A 20,906-nucleotide genomic window follows, 5' to 3' on the forward strand; every position below is an offset into this window, starting at 1 on the left:
ATTGATGTTTAATTAATTATTAATTAATGATCAATTATTAATTAATAAAAATCAGCTAAATTAACAATCAATTATTAATTAATACATTACAAAATAACCAAGGTGTACCGTGAAAATTTGGGAAACCTTGCTCTAAGCACACAAGCCAACTTAATTGCCAGGAACTTGCAAGCATGCTTTCTTGTTTGCCTCTAACTTCCTAAGTCCATGAAGTTTTAATTCTGATTTTTCTATCCTTGCAGAACAGTTTCACCACATACCTCTCTCCGACTGAATCAACCATTGTTTTCTTCAGCATTTACCAGTGAACCTCCAAGGTTTTTGTTTGGTTCTTGTTTTCAATCTCATTTTTTCATGAATAATGTTTGTATTTTTGAGTCTACTGTTTGCATATGAAATCTGCTCAACTTAGATTTTTTTTATTTTATTATTTTTTTTTAAAAAAAACTTTCATATTGAAAAGAAGAGTGTATAAGAAACTATTTTATCTTGCTCAATACTAAATGGCAATCACTTCCAATTTCAAATCCTCTGTAAATTCTTGTGTCCTGAACCAGTGGGAAAACATCGCAATCAACAATAACAAGAAATTCTCATTTCTTGCATTTTCTCTTAAAGTGAATTTGTGCACATGTTGGAACATGGTGGTAATAACTAGTTCATGTCCTGAACAGAAATCTAACAGGTACTTAACCATTATTATTGGCTTTGCTCTTTTCTCCAAATTTTCCCAAAACATTTCTATATGACAGGTAATCACTTCCTACTCTGTTGTTTAGAATTCCAACAAAGACCAACTTTTCTTTTTTTTCCTTGTGTCAGCATATTTCTCTAATGCCTCAAAAAATATCTGCATTTCTTCCTTAGTAGAACCTTCTGTGAGGCCACAGGAACAAATTAGTCTTGCTGTCAAGTTCACCATTATGATATTTGCCCACTCTACAGAATACTGCCTGCCATTGAAGAGGATTATCCTTGTTAAATACTATAGTTACTCCTGTCCCTGATTATTATGGTCTGAATATAACATCTTGTATTTGTTGCTTAGAGAGATCTTACCTTTTTTTTGTCTTCTTTGTTCAGTAACACCTATTATAATAAGTTTAGTTTAATCCTTTATCCAAGTGTGACCAAACAAAGTTTGCACCTGAAAGTATCTTCAGGACTGGGGTAAGGTAGTACAACACCAGGCAACTCGTTGCAAAGGTGGAGAAAGCTCTCTCATCACTCCTATCTCAGTATCTCCCATAATGCAAAGCACATCTCCTTGCAGATATGTGTAATGCTATGCATTAAGGCAAGGGCCACTACCCATACTGGTTTTGACCTTTATTGAGGTCTCATCAGTGGGAGCCAGGCCCAGTAGTGGAGACACAAAGGCAGAAGCAATGAGAGGTCATCCTAACCTATAGGAGTTGCCAAAGGGTGTATAATCTTATTATTAAATTATTCCGGATTCAGAGAAAGATGTTGAGAGTTTATTTTTCACTTGGTTAGACCATACTAAGTTTAGTTTAATCCTTTATCCAAGTGTGAGCAAACAAAGTTTGTGCCTGAAAGTATCTTCAGGACTGGGGTAAGGTAGTACAACACTGAGCAACTCGTTGCAAAGGTGGAGAAAGCTCTCTCTAACTCCTATCTCAGTATTTCCCATAATGCAAAGAAACTGGTATGGGTAGTGGCCCTTGCCTTAATGCATAGCATTACACATATCTGCAAGGAGGTGTGCTTTGCATTATGGGAGATACTGAGATAGGAGTGATGCAAGAGCTTTCTCCATCTTTGCAACGAGCTGCCCGGTGTTGTACTACCTTACCCCAGTCCTGAAGATACTTTCAGGTGCAAACTTTGTTTGCTCACACTTGGATATAGGATTAAACTAAACTTATTATGGTCTAACCAAGTGAAAAATAAACTCTTAACACCAATTATGTCGATCTGGTACTATCGATGGAACACTCCAACATGCTCATGCTCTGAGAAACTTTTTCAATATGCAATTCCTGATTGATAGCTTACCTGATCTGCACAGTCACTGGATGTAAACCCCCCCCCCCCACCACACACACACACACACACACACACACACACTTGACTCTTTCCTCTGGAGTTGCATAAAGGAATCTGTACACATACTGCCACTAAGCATGGATGACCTGAAGAATTGCATATAAAAAGATGTAGGAATGCTATCTGGCAAGAAATACAGTATTGTTATAATGTTGTACGCAGGGTAATACAACGTACACACATTTAACTTTCAACTTGCATAAATACGGTAAAAAAATGAGTTGCTGTTCTGAAGTTTCATATTTTTGTGCTCAATACTTTTTTTTTTAATAAATGTTTCTAATCACTCATTTTGCCTCACTCTGTAATATTTAATATGAAAATATGTTTATTAAACTCATTATTCTTTGCTCAAGAATTGAAAATAACAGAAAATAAAAGATTGTCATAATAATCAAAATCATGAAAGTTTGTTTAACCTGTACATATGCTACATAAGTAGAAAGTTGAGCCTGATGACATAATTTTATCAAGTACCCAAGGTAAGAACAATAGGTTGATAGTTTGATGGCAGACTTTTCATGTTTTGTATTCTGGTAAGCATGTCTACAAAAGAGAAGATAATCCTAACCTACTCCCAAGCACACTATCTCTTCCTCGGTAGTTTGTTGTAATTGATGTTTGTCTTCACGACAATTCAGATCAAAGCCTAGTTTTGTGATGTGAATAGTCTTGATTTTTTCATACACAGATCAACATTCCTGCAACTAACGTTTTTTGGCATCATACAAATGCCAAATCACATTTCTTTGTGATTAATTTCAGTGGTTGGATTCTTGTTTAGTCTTCTGATCTAAACATATACACCAAATGAGTCACTGAAACATTTCTTATTGGTATGGCAATGTTAATTTTTCCATTCTGGGAAAATATTCTGTTCAATCTCTTATCCTTTATCTAAGCCTTGGTTCTTTAAGTATATAAGGTTTGTTAGAGAAGAGTCAAGCATATCACAAGCGTTTAATAGAGCTGAAAGTAAATCATCAACACATCCAAAACTGATTTTGAAATGCCTGAAAGCAGGAAATCTGCACTATCTCCAATGGCAGCATACTTTCTGACATATTGTTTCCACCTCTTTTTGTACATGGATAGCTTTATTGCACTGCTATAACAGAAAAATCCAACCTCCCAACTTCCTTTTCTTATATTTGTGCATTGATGATCTTGGTAAATCCTCCTATCATTTAAAACTCACAGCATTCACTGCCTTCCTTTGATTTTTGCCAGAAAAGATCAGAAAGAAGTATTGGATATTGAACATTTTGGGCTTGTTAATATCTCTCTGAGTCTTCTGAAGTTCCATCTTATGTTGCCTTTTTTTCATTCTCTCATTCCATTAATATTCATCCTGAAGCTCGGAAATCAGCCCATATTCAACCTGTTTCTAACAAATTAACATTAATGCTCTCACTTTAATTCTCAAATAACAGCAAAAAATAATAATAATTACTTGTCAACTTTCATGTTACCTGAAGATTTCAACTAAGAAACAACTGGCAGTATGGATTGTGCCACAACTGATCTATAAGGGGATTTTTTGCTTAGTTTGGAGAAACTCAAGTGATTTGCTCTTAATTTCCCTAAGCAAGCTCATGTCTCACAGGCCATCTTCTGTTACTGGGATGCCAACTTACTCAGTGCAAATCACATGTGATGATCTTTATCCTCAAACTTTGCAACTAATGCTAACGTTCCATAAGGCTGTCTTCTTTTACTTACTCTTCTTTCTATATATCAATAACATTCTTTAGTTGACTGATAATTCAATTCACAGATTTGTTGATAACAGTACACTGCACTTCTCAATTGACAAACATTGCACTACATAAATCAGCAAAAAATATTTACTTCTTCAATCCTAAATTCTGATCTCTAAACTTGTTAGTAAAACTCAATCTTCTATTTCTCACAAAAAATAACCTTTTCTTCCAGCTTTAGTTGTGACATAAACCAACTTTTTGAAAAATACGATTCTTCTTCTTGGGATAACTAACCACCAGTGTTTCTTGGCAAAAAAAAATATTTTCCAAAGAGGGTTTTCCTTTGCTTCAGCTTTACTTTGCCTCTAAATGATTAAATCAAAAATCTCTCCAACTATTGGTTAATATTGCTCTCATATTAGTGTCCATAATAACTTCCAAAAACTTCTTAAGAACAATAAGAAAAAGCAACAATAATGACATAGCTCTCAGCAATCCATTCCACTCTTTCAGAAAACATTTGGATTCTGCTGCATGCATCAGAATTGGCATTTGCAAAAAAGTAAAAAAATAAAGTTTCAATTATTACCTTATCAAATACACAGTTCAAAAGATACAAAATGCAGACAGAGTTGCATTCAAACAATGTGAACATTTTTACAATTAAACTTCCTCCATATGACAAAACATGCAAAGAAACTACTACTTCAGCAAAATGAAGAGGGGAAACAATATTTTCTTGTTCTCCTGGATTATCCTGACAATCAATACTGCCATCAGCTGTTACCTGAATCAAAAGAATAAAATATAAATAAATAAATAAAATTATATACAATGTATTACTAAAATTATATACAGGGCTCCAGAAATCCACTTGCCACAGGCAAGTTATCTGAGACAAGTGGCAAGTGAATTTTCAGCCTTGTTCTAAAGACATTCAAAATATATTCTTTCATTTACATAATTTACACTTCTCTTTTTTCTTTTTTTTACAGTATCAAAATGACAAAGTATGTAAAGAATTTGTGTCAATTATTGCTGAAGTAGGTAAACAAAAATTAACGGAATCAAAGACTCAAATAGTGAGTCTTCTAGATATCTCTACAGATATTTCAAATGAGGAGAAACTCATCCATTATATGATATGCATAGATAAAAATCAGAAGAGACATTTCTTTGTATAATTTCTCTTCAAAACTCGGTTCTGCGGTACTTTGATAAATTAGAGAGTAAGAGTAAGCTTTTCTTCTGGCAAGAAAAGCCAGAAGACTGGTAATTGGTTAGCAGGGATTGGAACAGAAGTAGAATGTAACATGTTGGGGATAAATAATGAACTGGTGGCAAAAAAGAGAAACATGCCAGATCTTACAAATTATTGCCATAATTTGAATTTTGCTGTGTAAAATTCTATTAAAGATGTCTCCTTTGTTGCTGAAATGAAATGACGGTATGGTGAACACACCTTTTACTGCAGTTCACACTATAGTGAATAAAATTTTTTGTATGACCAGATTTAAGTGATATTTCTGAAGCCCTGATTATATATCATTCTGTATGTGAATATTTATATGTTGTGTCTAAATGAAAATAAATGGCAGGCAAAATCAAGTAGTGATGCAGACAAGCATCCAATTATGGAATTGGACTGTAAGACTTATTTGTGCCTATGGTCCCACATAAGGAAGAAGTAGAGAAATTTTTCAAATCATTAATGGAGGCAGCAGACAAAAAAGTTGATCCTTGCTATAGACCTAAACAGAGGAATGGAAAACGAATACCACACAGATAAACATGTTTGAGGAAACTTGGGAGAAAAAACAAAACATAATAATGGTTAGTAATATCTGCCAGACTTCTTCAGGATGTGAACTAGTCATTACTAATACCATGTTCCATAATAAAGATATGCATAATTTCACATGGAGAGAAGACAAGGCGCAAGAAATAAGAAAGTCTCACTGACTATGTTATTGTTGGCAGCAATATTATTATTATTACATGGGCAACTCCATGGACTCCTTAGACCCATCAAGGGAGGCCCTAAACATTAACAAGCACTAGCTAACATTTGTACAATATCAATCATACTTCACTTTGAACTCCTTCACAGCCAAGGAAATGCTGGCTCAAGAGATAAATAAGTATACAAAGGATTTAAAATAGACAGATCTTCATTTAGTTTTGGAGAGAAAGATGAAATTGAATAGCATAACTGAAGAGACAAGTCTGCAAGAAACTTTTGAAAATGAAGTAAACAAGTTTTCAAAGATGTACCGTGGACCTGAATTATATAATTATTATTTAAGAAAATATAAAACAGTTTGAAAAGAAGAAGCAAAGTAACAAAATCCAAAGTAAAATGGTGAATGATTCAGTTAGGGAGGCAAGTGACAGTCATCTGTCCTTTTCTATCCTGCAAGGATAGAAAAATCAGAACTCCATGGTCAACTCAGGAGGTTAAAGAAGCAATTAAAGAAAAGAAGAAAGCATAGTGAAAGTTGATGGCAAGTAAGTCTGCACGTATTTAGAGAGGGTACAGAGAAAAACATAAGAAAGCAAAGCAATGTGTAAATCAGTTAAACAAAAAATCACAGGAAGACCTTGAAATTCATAATTTGCAATTATGAATTTCCACACTGCTTTATTTTCTGCCATTATTTTGATGTTGCCATATAATTTAGTTTTCATCCATTCCAGAACATCATCTATCCATGTCCTCTTTCTGCTTCCCTGTGTTCTCATTCCCTCTATTTTTCCTTCTAAAATTACTTTACTCCATTCTCTGGCTGACCCTCTCATTATGTCCAGTCATTCTCATCTTCTTATTCATGATGTCTCTGACTTGTTGGTTCTTCGTGTTCATTGTTTGTAGCACTTCTACATTTGTTATTTTATCTCTCCATAAAATTTTGAGGGTTCTTTCTCACTACAACTCGATTCTACTTCTGTATTCTTCTCATTGTTCATTTATTTAATGTCCAGTTTTCACATCTGTAATTTAAGACTGACCACACATATGTTATGATTATTCTTAGTTTTGTTTTGCTGTCAATATCATTTCTGAGGATGTATCCATTATTCCAGAAGGCTGTTTTTGCCTTTCAGATTCTGGTTTGTATTTCGGAGCAGAATTAAGGTTTAATTCTGCTCCAATATTCTTTCCATTTTGGATTATCTTGGTTAGCATTTCTTCCAATTACGTATTTGAATCAGCTATGAACACAGCATCATCATCATCATATCTTATTATTTATGTATTTTCCATTGATCTTGATTCCTATTTCCATTTTCTTCATTAGGTGTTCACTATAGATGTTAAATAGAATTGGAGAGATTATGCATCCTTGTCTTACTCTTCTTTTAATGTCAACAGTTTTCTCATCTCCTTACAAGCCAGCTTTCTGTCCCCAGTACAGTTGTGAGATTATTTTCAGGTCTTTTTTGTCAATATTATACTCTTTAAGGATTTCAAATAATTCATCGCATTTGTCTCTGTCAAATGCCTTCTGGAAATCTATAAAGTACAGATGCATCGATCTGCCTAATTCAACTGTTATTTTAATTAAAGATAGGTTCCGGATAGCATCATTGTGCCTATTCCTTCCATAAAACCATTCTGTATTTCACTAATTTGGTTCTTTATTTTTGTATGTATTCAATTTTTTATTATCTTCAGTATAATCTTACATGTGTGCGAGATATGTTGCTTTTTGGGATTGGCATGCAGACTGATTTCTTGAAATCCTCCAGTATCTTTCCTGTGTTGTATATATTCATTAAAATGTCTCTCAAACAATTCCTTCCATCTTTTGCCAAGTTTTTAATAATTTCTGCTGGTATATTATCCACTCCTGGTATCTTCCCATTTGACAAACTATCAACAACATCATCATCATCAAATTCCTGATATATCCTCAAGGGGTGTACAGCATATGATAGTACTACCTCAAAAATTTACATCATTATTAATTTCCTCCAAATCGGTCTGTTAAATGTCAAGACTCCAATATTACAGCTCTTATATTTCCGTCTTCTAATGCACTTTTTACTGTATCAATCCACCTATATCTTGCTCTTCATCTGGGTTTTTTTTCCTGCCAACCTGGTAGAGAACACTTGTTTTGCTGATCTTTCTTCGCCCATTCTGTTTAAGTGACCATACCACCCGAGATTAGCTCAGCTAATGCATTCTTGGATGCTGACACTATCAAGTTCTTTCCTAATATCCTCGTTTTTAATATGATATTGCCACTGATGCCATCTTTCATGCCCCTAATCTTTCTCAGGACTCTCATATTTGCGGTCTCTAGTCTTGGTCAAGTGTTTTACTTCTGACCCAGCACTCAGATGCATAAGTTAAAATTGGTTTGAACACTGTCTTGTTTACAGCTAATTTAGTGTTTTGACAAATTTATTTGCTACTCCATATAAATTTATTCAGTTGACTTGATACCATACCAGCTTTGTTGATTCTGTTGTCTATTTCCATATTTAATTTATCATCTTCAGTAAAATTCGTGCCTAAGTAGCTGAAATGTTTTACTTGTTCTATAGGTTCTCCATTCAAACACTGTTGATATTTTCAATGCTTCTGCCTATTTTCATTGTTTTTGTCTTGTTATTGCTGACCTTCATACATATCTATTACAACAGTTATTGAATTAAGCAGGGAATCTTGCAGACTTGAAGCGGATTTATTTAGAAGAATATCATCATCTGCATAAAGCAAAGAGCTGACATTAAAATCTCCAATTTTGATATCAGGTTTAATACCACTTTCCTTCATAATGTGATCCATATACATATAGATAATGAATAACAGAATGGATAATGTACATCCTTGTCTAACACCAGCTTTAATGTTAAACCATCTTCCTGTACCACTTTCAATTGTAACTGCTGACTTACAACTCAAATAAAGACTAAGTATTGCTTGATATAATGCCCCACCGACACCATACAACTGTAGTGTTTTGAATAGCTTCTCTCTTGGCACCTTGTCATATGCTTTTTCCAGATCAACAAAACTTAAATACAGATCTTTGTTATATTCCCATGACTTCTCAACTATTTGTCGCAAAGTGGAAATCTGATCCTGACAGCTTCTATTTAGCCTGAATCTAGCTTGTTCTTCAGCAAAAATGAAAAAATCTGTAAGAAAGAATGTTTATCCATGTTGTAATTTATAAATAATTTTTTAAATCAAAAATAACAATTGTAATAATAGAAATAGGACATCACTGTTACTGGAAGGAAAACTATCTGTAAGCAAGAATGTTTATTCATGTAATCATAAATTAAATCTAGCTTGGTGTAATTTTTTTTCCTTTTTTTTTTTCACTAGAGCTCATGCCAGTGAGTAGCATGCGTTCAAATCATTGTTTCTCTAGCTTTCAGTTTGAAATGTAATGCAGCTTGTCTTGTATAATTATGTATGCTCCAGATGATGATCTTGATATGAAGATCGAAATGTTGGGATAATAAAAAGAGGTATTTTAACACGGTTGTAGAATCCATAATTTCAAAAATGAATGCTGATCACTAAAAGGATTAGAATAAAAGAACATCAGTGCCATGTATGGAGTGCAGGCGAGGATTAATTGAGAAATTTGACATTTTTCTTCAAGAGTTGAAGGTTGTAATTGTTTGGGAAAAATCTTCATGAGGAAACCTGTTCCAGAGGAGGGATGCAGTGGAATAAAAGAGGAGAAACAGGCTTGGTGTGTTTGCAGTTACAGTGAATTGGCATGCTAGACAGCTGCTGCTCCTGTTTTAACAATCCAGAAAGTTATTTATTATTTATGTATACATATGAAAATTTATAAATTTCTATAAATTGATAAATTTCTTCAAATTTATTTGAAATACATGGAAAACTCAATTTTTCACATAAGTTAGCAATTTGACAGGTGTGATTATTAAAACTTATTAAAAACAGAAGTCATATTGGTGACAAATTACAACTTTTTTTTTTCATCATTTTGATAAGCGCAACATGATAAAAACACAGCAGCACAAGTTTATAAACAATTAACTGCAAGCACTTAATCTGTGCATAGAAAAAAAATTATGAATAACTTATCAATTATCATTCTGAATAAACCTGAAAATAAGTTTTCAGTTTTTATTTGGTCGTAGTAGTACTGAACATTAAATGAATACATACCAGTGTAACAGGATGGGTTAATCTATGTTGCAGATTTCCAAGAAAGTTGGAATTCATAACATCCCCAGTGTTATCATCACCAAAGAACCAATTAGAAAGGGAATGGAATATAAAACGATCATCAGTGATGGCATCCTTTTTCAGGTGGCCTTCATAATATGGATTTAAGCTATTGGCAATCCAGTGCCACTGTAAAAAAGGAGGGAAAAAAATGTACATTTCCAAATAAAATTTTAATTTCACGCGATTCCTTTAAATGTTAGATTGGCACTCAAAGAATGAATTTATGGAAGCAATAATCATATTAAGAAAATTTTATTTAAATATATTAATCTCAGTATTTTTGTAGTGAGGTCATCATTAATCTCTACTGGCCGAGGTGGATGAAATAGTGAGACCAACTTGCACTTCTTATCCATGTTATTCAATACGTGTTACAGAATCGTATCCAGATTTATCTGGACGTATATATACGTCCTGGCCGGTTAAGATCATTTATAATAATCCTATATTGTATATATGATCTTAAAGACGACATCAGTCATCATTAAGACATTACAACAAATAAATAAATAATTTAAGAAATTTTTATGTGCAGAAATCATTCTGATGAGTAATTAATGAAAAATAACAGTTCAGACTCCATTTTTATTTTTTGTTTCTTATGTGATTCCCACCTAGAAAAAGTTGTAAACCTATAGTAAATTAATTAGTGCTGTGCGTGGGCGCGCGCGCACGCACGCACGCACGCACGCACACACACACACACACACACACACACACACACACTACCAAACATGGAATATTATTTCAAGCTTCCAATAAGTAGAGTAGTAGTCTCACACTGGACAATGAAATTCATCAATCACCTAAAGAAAACCACAAACTCCTTGCCAACTAAGCTGGCATTTATTACTGATTTCTGCAATTTATAGAAAAAGCTACTTAAATGAAGCTCTGGATCATTATCAGTTGCTTTCACTTAGAGGAATGCCCATTCATATAGTGAACGAGCATTCCTCAGATATCCTATTATTTTTAGAATATCTGAGGAATGAATGGCAGATATATCAGCCACCTATATAGATCTTACAAAGTTCTTAATGAAAAATGCAATGATACAACTAGTACAAGAAGTTAACTGTTACAAGGTGTGTTAATTCAACACAATAGCGCTTCATGGTATAAACACCAAGAGAGGAAAAAAGTAATTTATTAACTTGACTAATATTTTGCTGGTTTTCTGTCATCTTCAGAACACAAATTGTAACTGTGACAAGCATACAGCACTCACATCACTGTTGAAACAAATTAAATTGTGACTGAAAAGAGAACTAAAGACCTAATGAGGCATCCTCCATGGGCCAAATAACCGATAACCTCACATAGGTTAATTTTGAGAAATAACGCTATCTGGTCTCAGAATGACTGTCTCACTGATCTCTGGCAATTAATGCAATCAATACTTGTTAGGAGTAGGGAAAGTGCTTCATAGCTGATGCTGATTCTAAAAATAGTCTCTCAGACCTATAACAACTTCTACATAATACCAATATCTTATTCCATCTAATCCTATATGAAGCCAGAGTTTGTTCTACAGTCCCAATTTGCCCTACAGATTGTGGATGTAATTTGTGTTCTTTAAAGCAGATGTTGACTGATCTACCAGTCTGTCCAAAGTGGCCTAAACTGCAGGCACAAAGAATTCTATACACTCCAGGATGTGCAAGAGAATGAAACTGATTTTTAGGCTGACAGATGAAGATAGCTGGCTGAATACGTGGTTTGAAAGTGGCATGGAGACTATGTTTGTAGAGAACTTTAGCTATCTTTTCTAATGCACCTTCGATATATAAGGATGGGAATAGTTCTGCTGTAATCTTGTGTGTTGGTTGCAGGAGGGGTGGGGGGGTGCATGCAGTAATTATCTACTTTATAGGGGTTGTAGCCATTGGCTAAAAAGATGTTGAAAGCACCTAAGCACAGTTTCAAGGGCTGTGTCACCTGAACAAATAGCGATGGATATGTGAGCAGGTCTGAATGACTATTTTCAGAATCAACATCAGCTGTGAAGCATTCCCCCAATCCCCCAAACATCACAAAATATAGAAACTATAACACATTTTAGGACTGTTAGTCAAGTAAGTAATATATATTATCCTACTAGTTTCACCGATTTTTGCTATCGGCATCTTCAAGGATACAATTGGTAAGCAATATGAAGGTAACAGACTAGGTTTTAACTGACAGTTCTAATTCATACAAAAATTAGTACTGTGCGAGACAATACACGTCTCGGGAACATGATTTATTTGTTAAGAGACATAATGTAATTGCCACGAAAGTTCATTGCTTTGCTGTTTAGTGATATAATTAAAGTTTTCCAAATTTCCGGTAGGATTAGACCTTGATTCCTTTAAGGTTCTGGAATGGTAGTTCTCTTCTATATAGGGCATATGACTCTTATCCCACTCAAAGATGGTTGGTAGTGGCGAAGTGGGAAGAAAGGCCTGAAATATCTTGTCTGTTGTTTCTAACATAGACAATGTGCTCCTTCTGTCTCGTTTTGAAGCTTCTAGAGGTCTGACCAATGTAACTAACACCACAGGAACAAGGTATATTATATACTCCAGAGTACTTGTAGAATGGATGAGGGTCTTTCAGTGATCTTAAAAATTTCCGACTGGCTTGAATGTTACTCTAATACTGTGTGGTTTTAGAAGAATAGCCAATTTTTTGGAAATGGTGCTGACAAATGGAATAGTTATAGTACTGATGTATTGGGTGTCATCACGTTGTCTTTGTGGTATATTCGAAAAGAGAATCTTGTTGTAGTGTCTTTTTGGATAACCATTTAAGGATAGCTCTCTGGATATTGTAATTAATTTTTCTTGTAAGTCATCTTGGTCTGTGGTGTACTGTATAGCTCTTTTCTTAAGCATATGGCTAATGCTAAGTTTCTGGGATATATGATGTGACGAGTTGAAATGGAGGTAACGTCCAGTATTCGTAAGTTTTCTATCCATATGAATTTTGTTCATACAATTTTTCTGATGAAGCTAGCTTTAATTTTCTGGAAATCATTAAAAGTACGATCTAAGAATGTGGGGTTTTGAAGACCAAGCACTAGGCTTCAAAAATTAATGTTTTATAAACTATAAAACACAAAACCCCTTTTTTAATTATTCAACACATAACAGGTTTATTATCCGAACATGCTCAGATATGCTAGAATTATATGGATATGACTACTACCATAATTTGAAGAATATTTTGCAACACATTTCTGCTATAACAAGGCAGAATAGTCTTGTTGTAGAAAAGGTGTACCTCCCCATCAGTGCACCTTTTCTATACAATGGGAACATCCATGTTCCCCAGACTAAGTTTCATATTACATTTCTTTTTCTTTGCTAAAGATTCTATCGCTGTCCTATTGAAGCCAGCGAAATATGATGACGTGAAAGAATTAGATAGTAGGCCTGATTCACATGATGTTCAAATGGTGTACAATATATGGGATGAAATGATGCTCAAGATTTTGGAGACTGAAGAAGTTATGAATGAGATGTGCTTATCAGAGCACATGACATTCATAAACAAAGAAATCTAATCTTGCCTGAAGATCAAAGAGAAGTGAAATCTGTCTTGTGAGAAATAAGACAATGTGTTTTGGTATCATGGAAATTTATACTGTAATTAGCAAAAGAAAGAAAATAAGATTTGAGTTTAGTGAAAGTCATCTATGTGTAGGAGAAAGAGCATGGCCAAAAGCACATAAGCCTGTGGAACTCTGGCAATGGAAAAAAATTTAGAGAGCACCCCCTCCCACACACCTGCATACAGTGATGCAAAGGGCAACAGGAAGGCAATAAAATGGCAGGTTAGTAAATAGGTTTCTTTGATAATTATATTACATTTATCACATTTGATTATTTTTTGTATTCTAACTTTTTCAGTAGTTTCCAGAATATTTTTCCACCTCTTATCTATATTATTCCCTGACTTCTGTTTAGCCACTTTTACACATAGCTTTCTAACATTTCTCTCTACATTCTCTAAGAGTACAGACATTGTTGATTTATTCTATTAAAAAAAAAAAAAAATGCTATCTACTGTTGGCAAATGTTTGATTTTAGATAAATTTTGAGAACTTATGAAAGTACAACTTTGGCATAAATTAACTTGGCATTGTACCATTTCACTACTTGAGAAGTAGTGAAACTCCACCTGAGAAGTGTGTGTGTGTATTTACATTTAGTAGTGGTTTTGAGGCCTCCCAAGACTGACCAACCAACAGCTGTTTTAAGTATTAGTTATCAGAATTAGGATAAATATCCCAAAATAACAGGTTAGCTCATTTTTATGTTTTTTTTTGTATGTTTACTTTAGATGTTTTCATTTGTTCACTGTGTTTTTAGTGTCTTTTTTCTTTATTATATGATTTTCATAAGTGAATTCTTGATTGGGTTTAAATCATAAATATTGAAGCAAAAAGCCAAGCTCATCTTGCTAGAGATCTGAATATTATTATAAGTAAAGGGAAGTGAAAGATCTTTCTTGCAAAAATAAGACAGGACTGTGAGTAACAGTCATGTTCACAAAGGTTGTCCTAATGCCACTGATGAATAAGAATGCCAAGTAAAACATTTCAAAATTACTGGCTATGGAAACTCTAAGCCTGAAATTCTTGAATACTATAAGGTCTGCCAAACTAAGGAATGGATCAGGTGGTTTCAGGGTTTAATGGTGTGAGAACAGCAAAGGTCATTGTGCACCATTACAAAGGTTATACTACAAGGCAGGTGTTTATGACATGCTTAAGAAGCTTAAATCTGTATCATGGCATAAAACACTGCAGGGTAAGGATGTTAGAAGTGCATGGGATATAGTTAAGGGTCATCTAGAGGAAGCAATATTAAATTGTATACCTAGGGTAAGGAAGATTAATCAGGTAGGAGTTAGATGAATGAGTAATCATTAAGCGTGAGCTGCAGAAGAAGAATATGCTGTGGAAGGTATATAAAGAGAAAGGTGACCAGCAAACTCATGAACAGTACAAGGCTCAGGCAAGAATGGTTACCAGGCAAAAAAAGGCAAGATCAGATTATGAGAAGAATTTAGTCAAGAATTCAACTTATGTTTATTAGATGTTTTCATTTGTTCACTGTGTTTTTAGTGTCTTTTTTCTTTATTATATGTTTTTTTTAAGTGAACTCTTGATTGGGTGTAAATCATAAATATTGAAGCAAAAAGCCAAGCTCATCTTGCTGGAGACCTGAATTATTTCATTATGTGGCAAGTGAGAGAAAGAATGACTATGGAAGATTAACCTTAATGAGTGATGATGGTCATGAGGAGAGTTACTGAGTGGCCACTTTGCAAGCATATATATTCCTGGTGAAGTTACTGCTTTAACCTAGGTGACAAACATTAATGCGGGAACAGAAGGATGAAATGATGGATGAATTCTTAGGATATTTCGGAATCTCAATGTAAATACAACTGTGGGATTAGATGGGATATCAGATAAGGTTTTACAAGAATGTGCAAGAGAACGCAATGCCTTTGACTAAGCTGTTTATTTTAAGTCTCAGCTCTGGTAGAGTTCCAAGAGGGCAAACTTATTCCTATGCATAAGGGAGGTTCTAAGACTGCAGTAGCAAATTACAGACCAATCAGTATCTCAGGCATGGTGGTAAAAATGCTAGAAAAATTGATCAAAAAGAGAATTCAAGAATGGGTAGATAAAAATATGATACTGTATGAGGATCTACATGGCTTTTTGAAGGGTCAGTCATGCTTTAGTAATTTACTAACTTTTTATAATATAGTAACAGCTGAACTGGATAAAGGAAATGGCTACCTGATAATTTTGCAAAGGCATTTGACAGAATACCACATGGAACACTGTTATGCAAATTAGAACAAATGGGGATGGATATGACAATGGTTGAGTGAATACGAGGGTGGCTTCTGGACAGATATCAAAAAAGTATATATGGAGGGGCAAAATCAAGGCAAAAACAGGTGACTAGTGGTGTGCCATAAGGTTCAGTGCTGGGACCATTGCTGTTGTATATAAATGATATAGGAAATAACCTGAAAGGAAATATTCAATTGTTTGCTGATGATGTGAAATTAGGTAGAGTAATAGTTAAGGCAATGTGGAGAGCTTGCAGGATGATTTAAATAGGATGTCAGCATGGGCAAAAGTTAATGGGTGTCAGTTTAATGTAGAGAAATGTAAAGTTTAAAAGAACTCAAAACTAAATCAATAGAAGAAAAACTAAACAATTATAAACAAAAATGGACTGAACATGTAAACCAAATGGCCAACACTCGACATCCTAAACAAATACTAAAATATAAGCCAATTGGCTTATATTTTAGTATTTGTTTGGTATAGTTTAGTATTGGATGGATAATGAGACCGGAACAGACCAATATGGTCTATACTATACTAGTAATTAGTGTTATGATGATGATGAAATGTAAAATTATGCACTTTGGGATAAATAGATTACAAGCTGTTTATCACATTGATGGCACTGTATTCCAAGAAATAGATGAAGCTAGAGAGTTAAGTCTAGAAGACATATTGCTAAGGTAGCACATAAGATTACGACTAGTGAAGAACATATTAACAAATAGATAAGGAAGTTGTAATTCCTATATGCCTACATCTGGATTACTGTGCTCAAGTCTGGTCCCCCAGGTTTCTTGGGGATGTTGGAATGGCAGAGAGGATTCAGAGGCAAGTGATCAAGATGATGAGTGACCTGTGAAATGTTCCCTATGAGGATAGATTGAAGATGTGTGAATTGCAGAAGTTGGTTGATAGGAGAAAAAGAGGGGGATATGATAGAAACATTTAAGTTGCTTAAAGGGTTTTATAGGATAAATGCAGAGAAAATGTTTCAGCACTTGGCTAGAGAGACCAGAACAAGGGGTCATCTCTGGAAGTTGAATAATTGTGTGGTCAGTAGGGGTGTAAGGACTAGATTTTTTTTGATTGAAGAGTGGTGAATGAGTAGAATGGGTTGACAGTTTTCAGTGCTCTGTCTGTTAATGGGTTCAAGGAGAGGTATGATAGATTGTGTGGATAGATTGGGTCTCCCACGATGAGTCTTTTTTGACTCCATGGAGGTGCCCATATAATAATAATAATAATCCAGTGCACAAAAAATTGAGGTTCCCAATTTTATAAAATAACTGTAAAACACTGGATGAGGTTTGTACATTGGAAAGGAGATGGCCTGTAAAAAAAAAAAATTAATTGGTCAGTACAAATCCTACATTTTTGGTAAGAGCTTTCTTTCGTGTGTACAAGTGCAAGCTGGATTGCATGCAGCGTAAGTGTAATTGAACTAGAGACAATGCACCCAGTTAAAACAGCAGCACAACAAACAAAGGTCTTAGATCTTGCACGTTTAGTATTGACAGGTAAGAAATCAGAGTACTGCACTCTATGTGCATTAAACAGCTGCAGGTAGAATTGATGGAATATGCAACTTCCTTAGTTAGCAGAGTAGACATGCCAAAGAGGAGTACTATCATGTTTAATGCAGGCAATGTCAGCATAGATGTTACCAGCTTGCATAATTTCTTTAATACCATGCTAAACAGCAGTCTACATGTAAAATAGTAAATTTCCCAACATATGGGAAAAATACTAATTAACGGTGGACACTTAAACAACTTTATTTTGGACAACTGTTTCCATCAAAGTGACAGAGGTAGGTTCATTTGCTTTGACATAAAGACTCTGAATGGACAATGTGTGAAATGCATCAGTATCCTATCCATTGATAGGATACTATTCATTACACCCTACATTCGTTAGGGTATTTTTCCTTCAGGAAGTAGATATATGAACTATAATCAAGCTTTGAATGAACAAGTGCATGATAGAGACAAAACAATAAAGAACACCGAGCAGTTCCCATTCTGTACAAGACTGCAAAGAACACACACACAGGCAACACAAAACTATTTGAAACATTTGGACGAGTCCTAGAGTCCTAACTAGGTGGAGTGTCCTCTATGGGCACCAGCTGGTGGCCTAGGTTGTAAACTGGTATCGTTACTTCAAGATACCGGGGAAGTTTTATGCAACCATATTTATTCAGGTTAGGCTGATTTTTGAGAGCAGCTGTAGAGCACAGTGGTCTTTTTCTAAATGATTCTATGAACTGTATCCAAAGCATGGTATGCAGGGTCTAGTCAACCAGTAATGACTGCAGATGTATTGTTTTGCAGACAGTGGCTGATTTTCCTGTCTGTCCATAGTAAGCCAACTAGCAAGTGCACAGAACTCTATAGCTCCTTTCTGTCCAGGAACTGGGACAGAAAGGAGCTAGTCCTAATTAGCGGAGCAGATAGGAGTAGTTAGTTTCAAGTGGGGCTCGAAAGCTGTGAAAGGTTGCACAAGGTGCAGTCAGAAAGTAAAGTCCATTCAGAATTTACTGCCAAATAAGATATGGGAGAAGCGTTTCACGTGTGGCAGAATACAGAGACTACCACGAAAGTAAAATAGCTAGCTGTTGATCATTTTACTTTTGTTCTGTTATCATTTGTTGTCTTCTACAAATAATTTATGTGCTGTGATAAAAAATCTTGCCAGCTTGAAATTCGTGGTATGATACAGTTTTTGTTGCCAGAAAACAATATGGCTACAGAAATTCACCGATGACTGTGTAAGGTTTACGGGTCTAATGTAATGAGTGACCATAGGGTTAGGCAATGGTATCGTTTGTTTAAAGAAGGATGCAACAATGTTCACGATGAAGACCTCAGTAGATAGCCAAGTGTGGTGACATTGAAACATTGAACATAAAACTTCATGAGAATTACCATTTCACAATTATTGAACTTTACTTTGAATTCCCAGAAGTTTCATGATCAGTCATTGATGAGATTGTGACAGAAGAGCTGAGGTATAAGAAGCTGTATTCCAGATGGGTACCAAAAATGCTGACCAATGTGCATAAACCGAAACAAGTGGAATCAGCTCAAAAATGTTTGGAGTGTTACGAAAAATGAAGGTTCTTTCTTGCATCACGACGAAATGTGGATTTCGTAAACAAATGTAGAATCAAAACAACAATCAATGCACTGGCACCATTCATCATCTCCAAAAGCAAAAAAAATTCAAACAGGCACCATCTGTCAAAAAAATGATGGCCATGGTCTTCAAAAACTGAAAAGGAATCTTCTTCAGTGATTTTCTTAATTTAGGAAACCACAATTAATTTTCATGTTCAGTGTTTCCACTAAATTGTCTGTCACTACAGTTGGCCAGCCACTGTGCCCTTATTTAAACAAACTACACCATTACCTAACCCTGCTGTCACTCCCATTAGGCCCATAAACCTTACAGGGTCATCAGTGAATTTCTGCAGCACTATTGTTTTCTGCCAACAAGAACCATACCTGTGTGAATGGGGTTTCCTGTATACTGAGATTACTATTAGGAAGATGTGTCAAAGAAGGCTAGGCTATTATTAGTTTCCATTTGCACAAACTTTGTAACTGGCAGGATTTATCACAGCACTCAAAATATTCGTAAAAGACAACAAATGATAATGGAATGAAAGTAAAATGGTCAACAGCTAGCTAATGAGTCACTATATGCAACTATATGTGTGGTTCCTCTCCCATATGTTAATCGGCAGTAAATTCCGAACAGACCTTACTTTCTGGATGTGCCTCATATTCCTGTAAGACTGCCTATTCTTTCTGATCTGCCTCAGATTTATAGAACAGTGACAGCATTACTAAAATCCTTCTAGAGAGAAAGTTGTGGATTAGGAGAAGGAACAAAGGTTATAGGCTCTATTGGTTAGGGTTTTAATTAGACCATACTGCTGAGGGGGGGGTGAGAAAGTTTGTGAATGTATCTGCTTGTGTGAGTGGGTTTCCTGTATACTGAGATTACTATTAGGAAGGTGTGTCAAAGAAGGCTAGGCTATTATTAGTTTCCTTTTCCACTATAAATTGGATTCTAGGGTAAAGATTACTGAGGTAACAGAAAAAAATAGTCTAATGTGTCTGGGTAATGAGGACAAACATAAAACACATCATCCACATATCTTAGCCAGATAGAAGGTCTGTGAGGGGCTTAGTCAAGAGCTTGTTTTTCAAAATCTTCCATGAAAAAATTGGCAAGGGGATGAACCCATAGAAGTTGCTCTTTATAAATTTTGTTCTTCCAAGAGAAATATCCAGAAGGAAAGCAAAGGTGAAGATATCTGTGATATCAAGAGAGAAAAAAAAAATTTTTTTTCTCTCTTGATAAGGTATTATTTAAGTGAATGTTGGTGAAGAGCAAATGAATTACATTGAATGGGGTACAGAGATTTTCAGACAAAGAAGGTCAAAATCGGGAGATTCCGGGATGGGCATTCTTTGACATGGTAAGTTGGAGTGAATATAGGCATAAGAGGTGATGATGTCAAAGCTAAATAAGATATGTGTATTATTAACAATTATATTTTCATTAGAAATTTTAAAATGGGCAGTTTTTTTTTTTTTTTTTTAATCTAAGATATGGAATAGCCAGTAAAGGGATTAACCCCCCCACCCCCCAACCAGCCATGATGTCTATAGACGTCCAGCTAAATCTGGATATGATTCTGTAACACCCATTGAATAACATGGATAAGAAGTGCAATTTGGTCTCACTATTATAATAATTTGTAAGGAGGGAATCTGTAGTATCTATTATTAGCCTTGGGAGAGGGTTTGAGTTTGTGGATTTCAGGTAAGCTATATATTGGGGGGGGGGTGAAGACAATTGATGAATTTCAAGAGACCAGAAAGAAACTTTTTTTGAGTAGATTTTTTAATTTTTTTTATTTCACAATTAGTGGAATCATAATCTAAAGGATTGTAGGCAGAGTGTGTCTCTGAGAATGACATCCATTTTTCGATTGTATTCACTAGCGTTAAGGATAACCATGACG

At 34.9% G+C, this 20,906-nt stretch overlaps 1 protein-coding gene across 1 annotated transcript in view; it reads right to left on the bottom strand.

Moving 5' to 3' along the window:
* The window catches only part of aft (cap methyltransferase 2), a 163,225-nt gene that overhangs the window by 105,480 nt on the left and 36,839 nt on the right, over positions 1-20,906 (bottom strand). Inside the window, exons 3-4 of the mRNA XM_090404767.1 lie at positions 9,940-10,128; positions 4,363-4,560 (exon numbers count right to left, since the gene is read on the bottom strand). Of these exons, the coding sequence (XP_090260893.1) occupies positions 4,363-4,560; positions 9,940-10,128 (387 nt within the window). The remainder of the gene's footprint in view (positions 1-4,362; positions 4,561-9,939; positions 10,129-20,906) is intronic.

Source organism: Typopeltis vanoorti, chromosome 15 (assembly GCF_054136105.1).
Source record: "Typopeltis vanoorti isolate ZY-2024b chromosome 15, IOZ_Tvanoo_1.0, whole genome shotgun sequence".
Taxonomy (NCBI): Eukaryota; Metazoa; Arthropoda; class Arachnida; order Uropygi; family Thelyphonidae; genus Typopeltis; species Typopeltis vanoorti.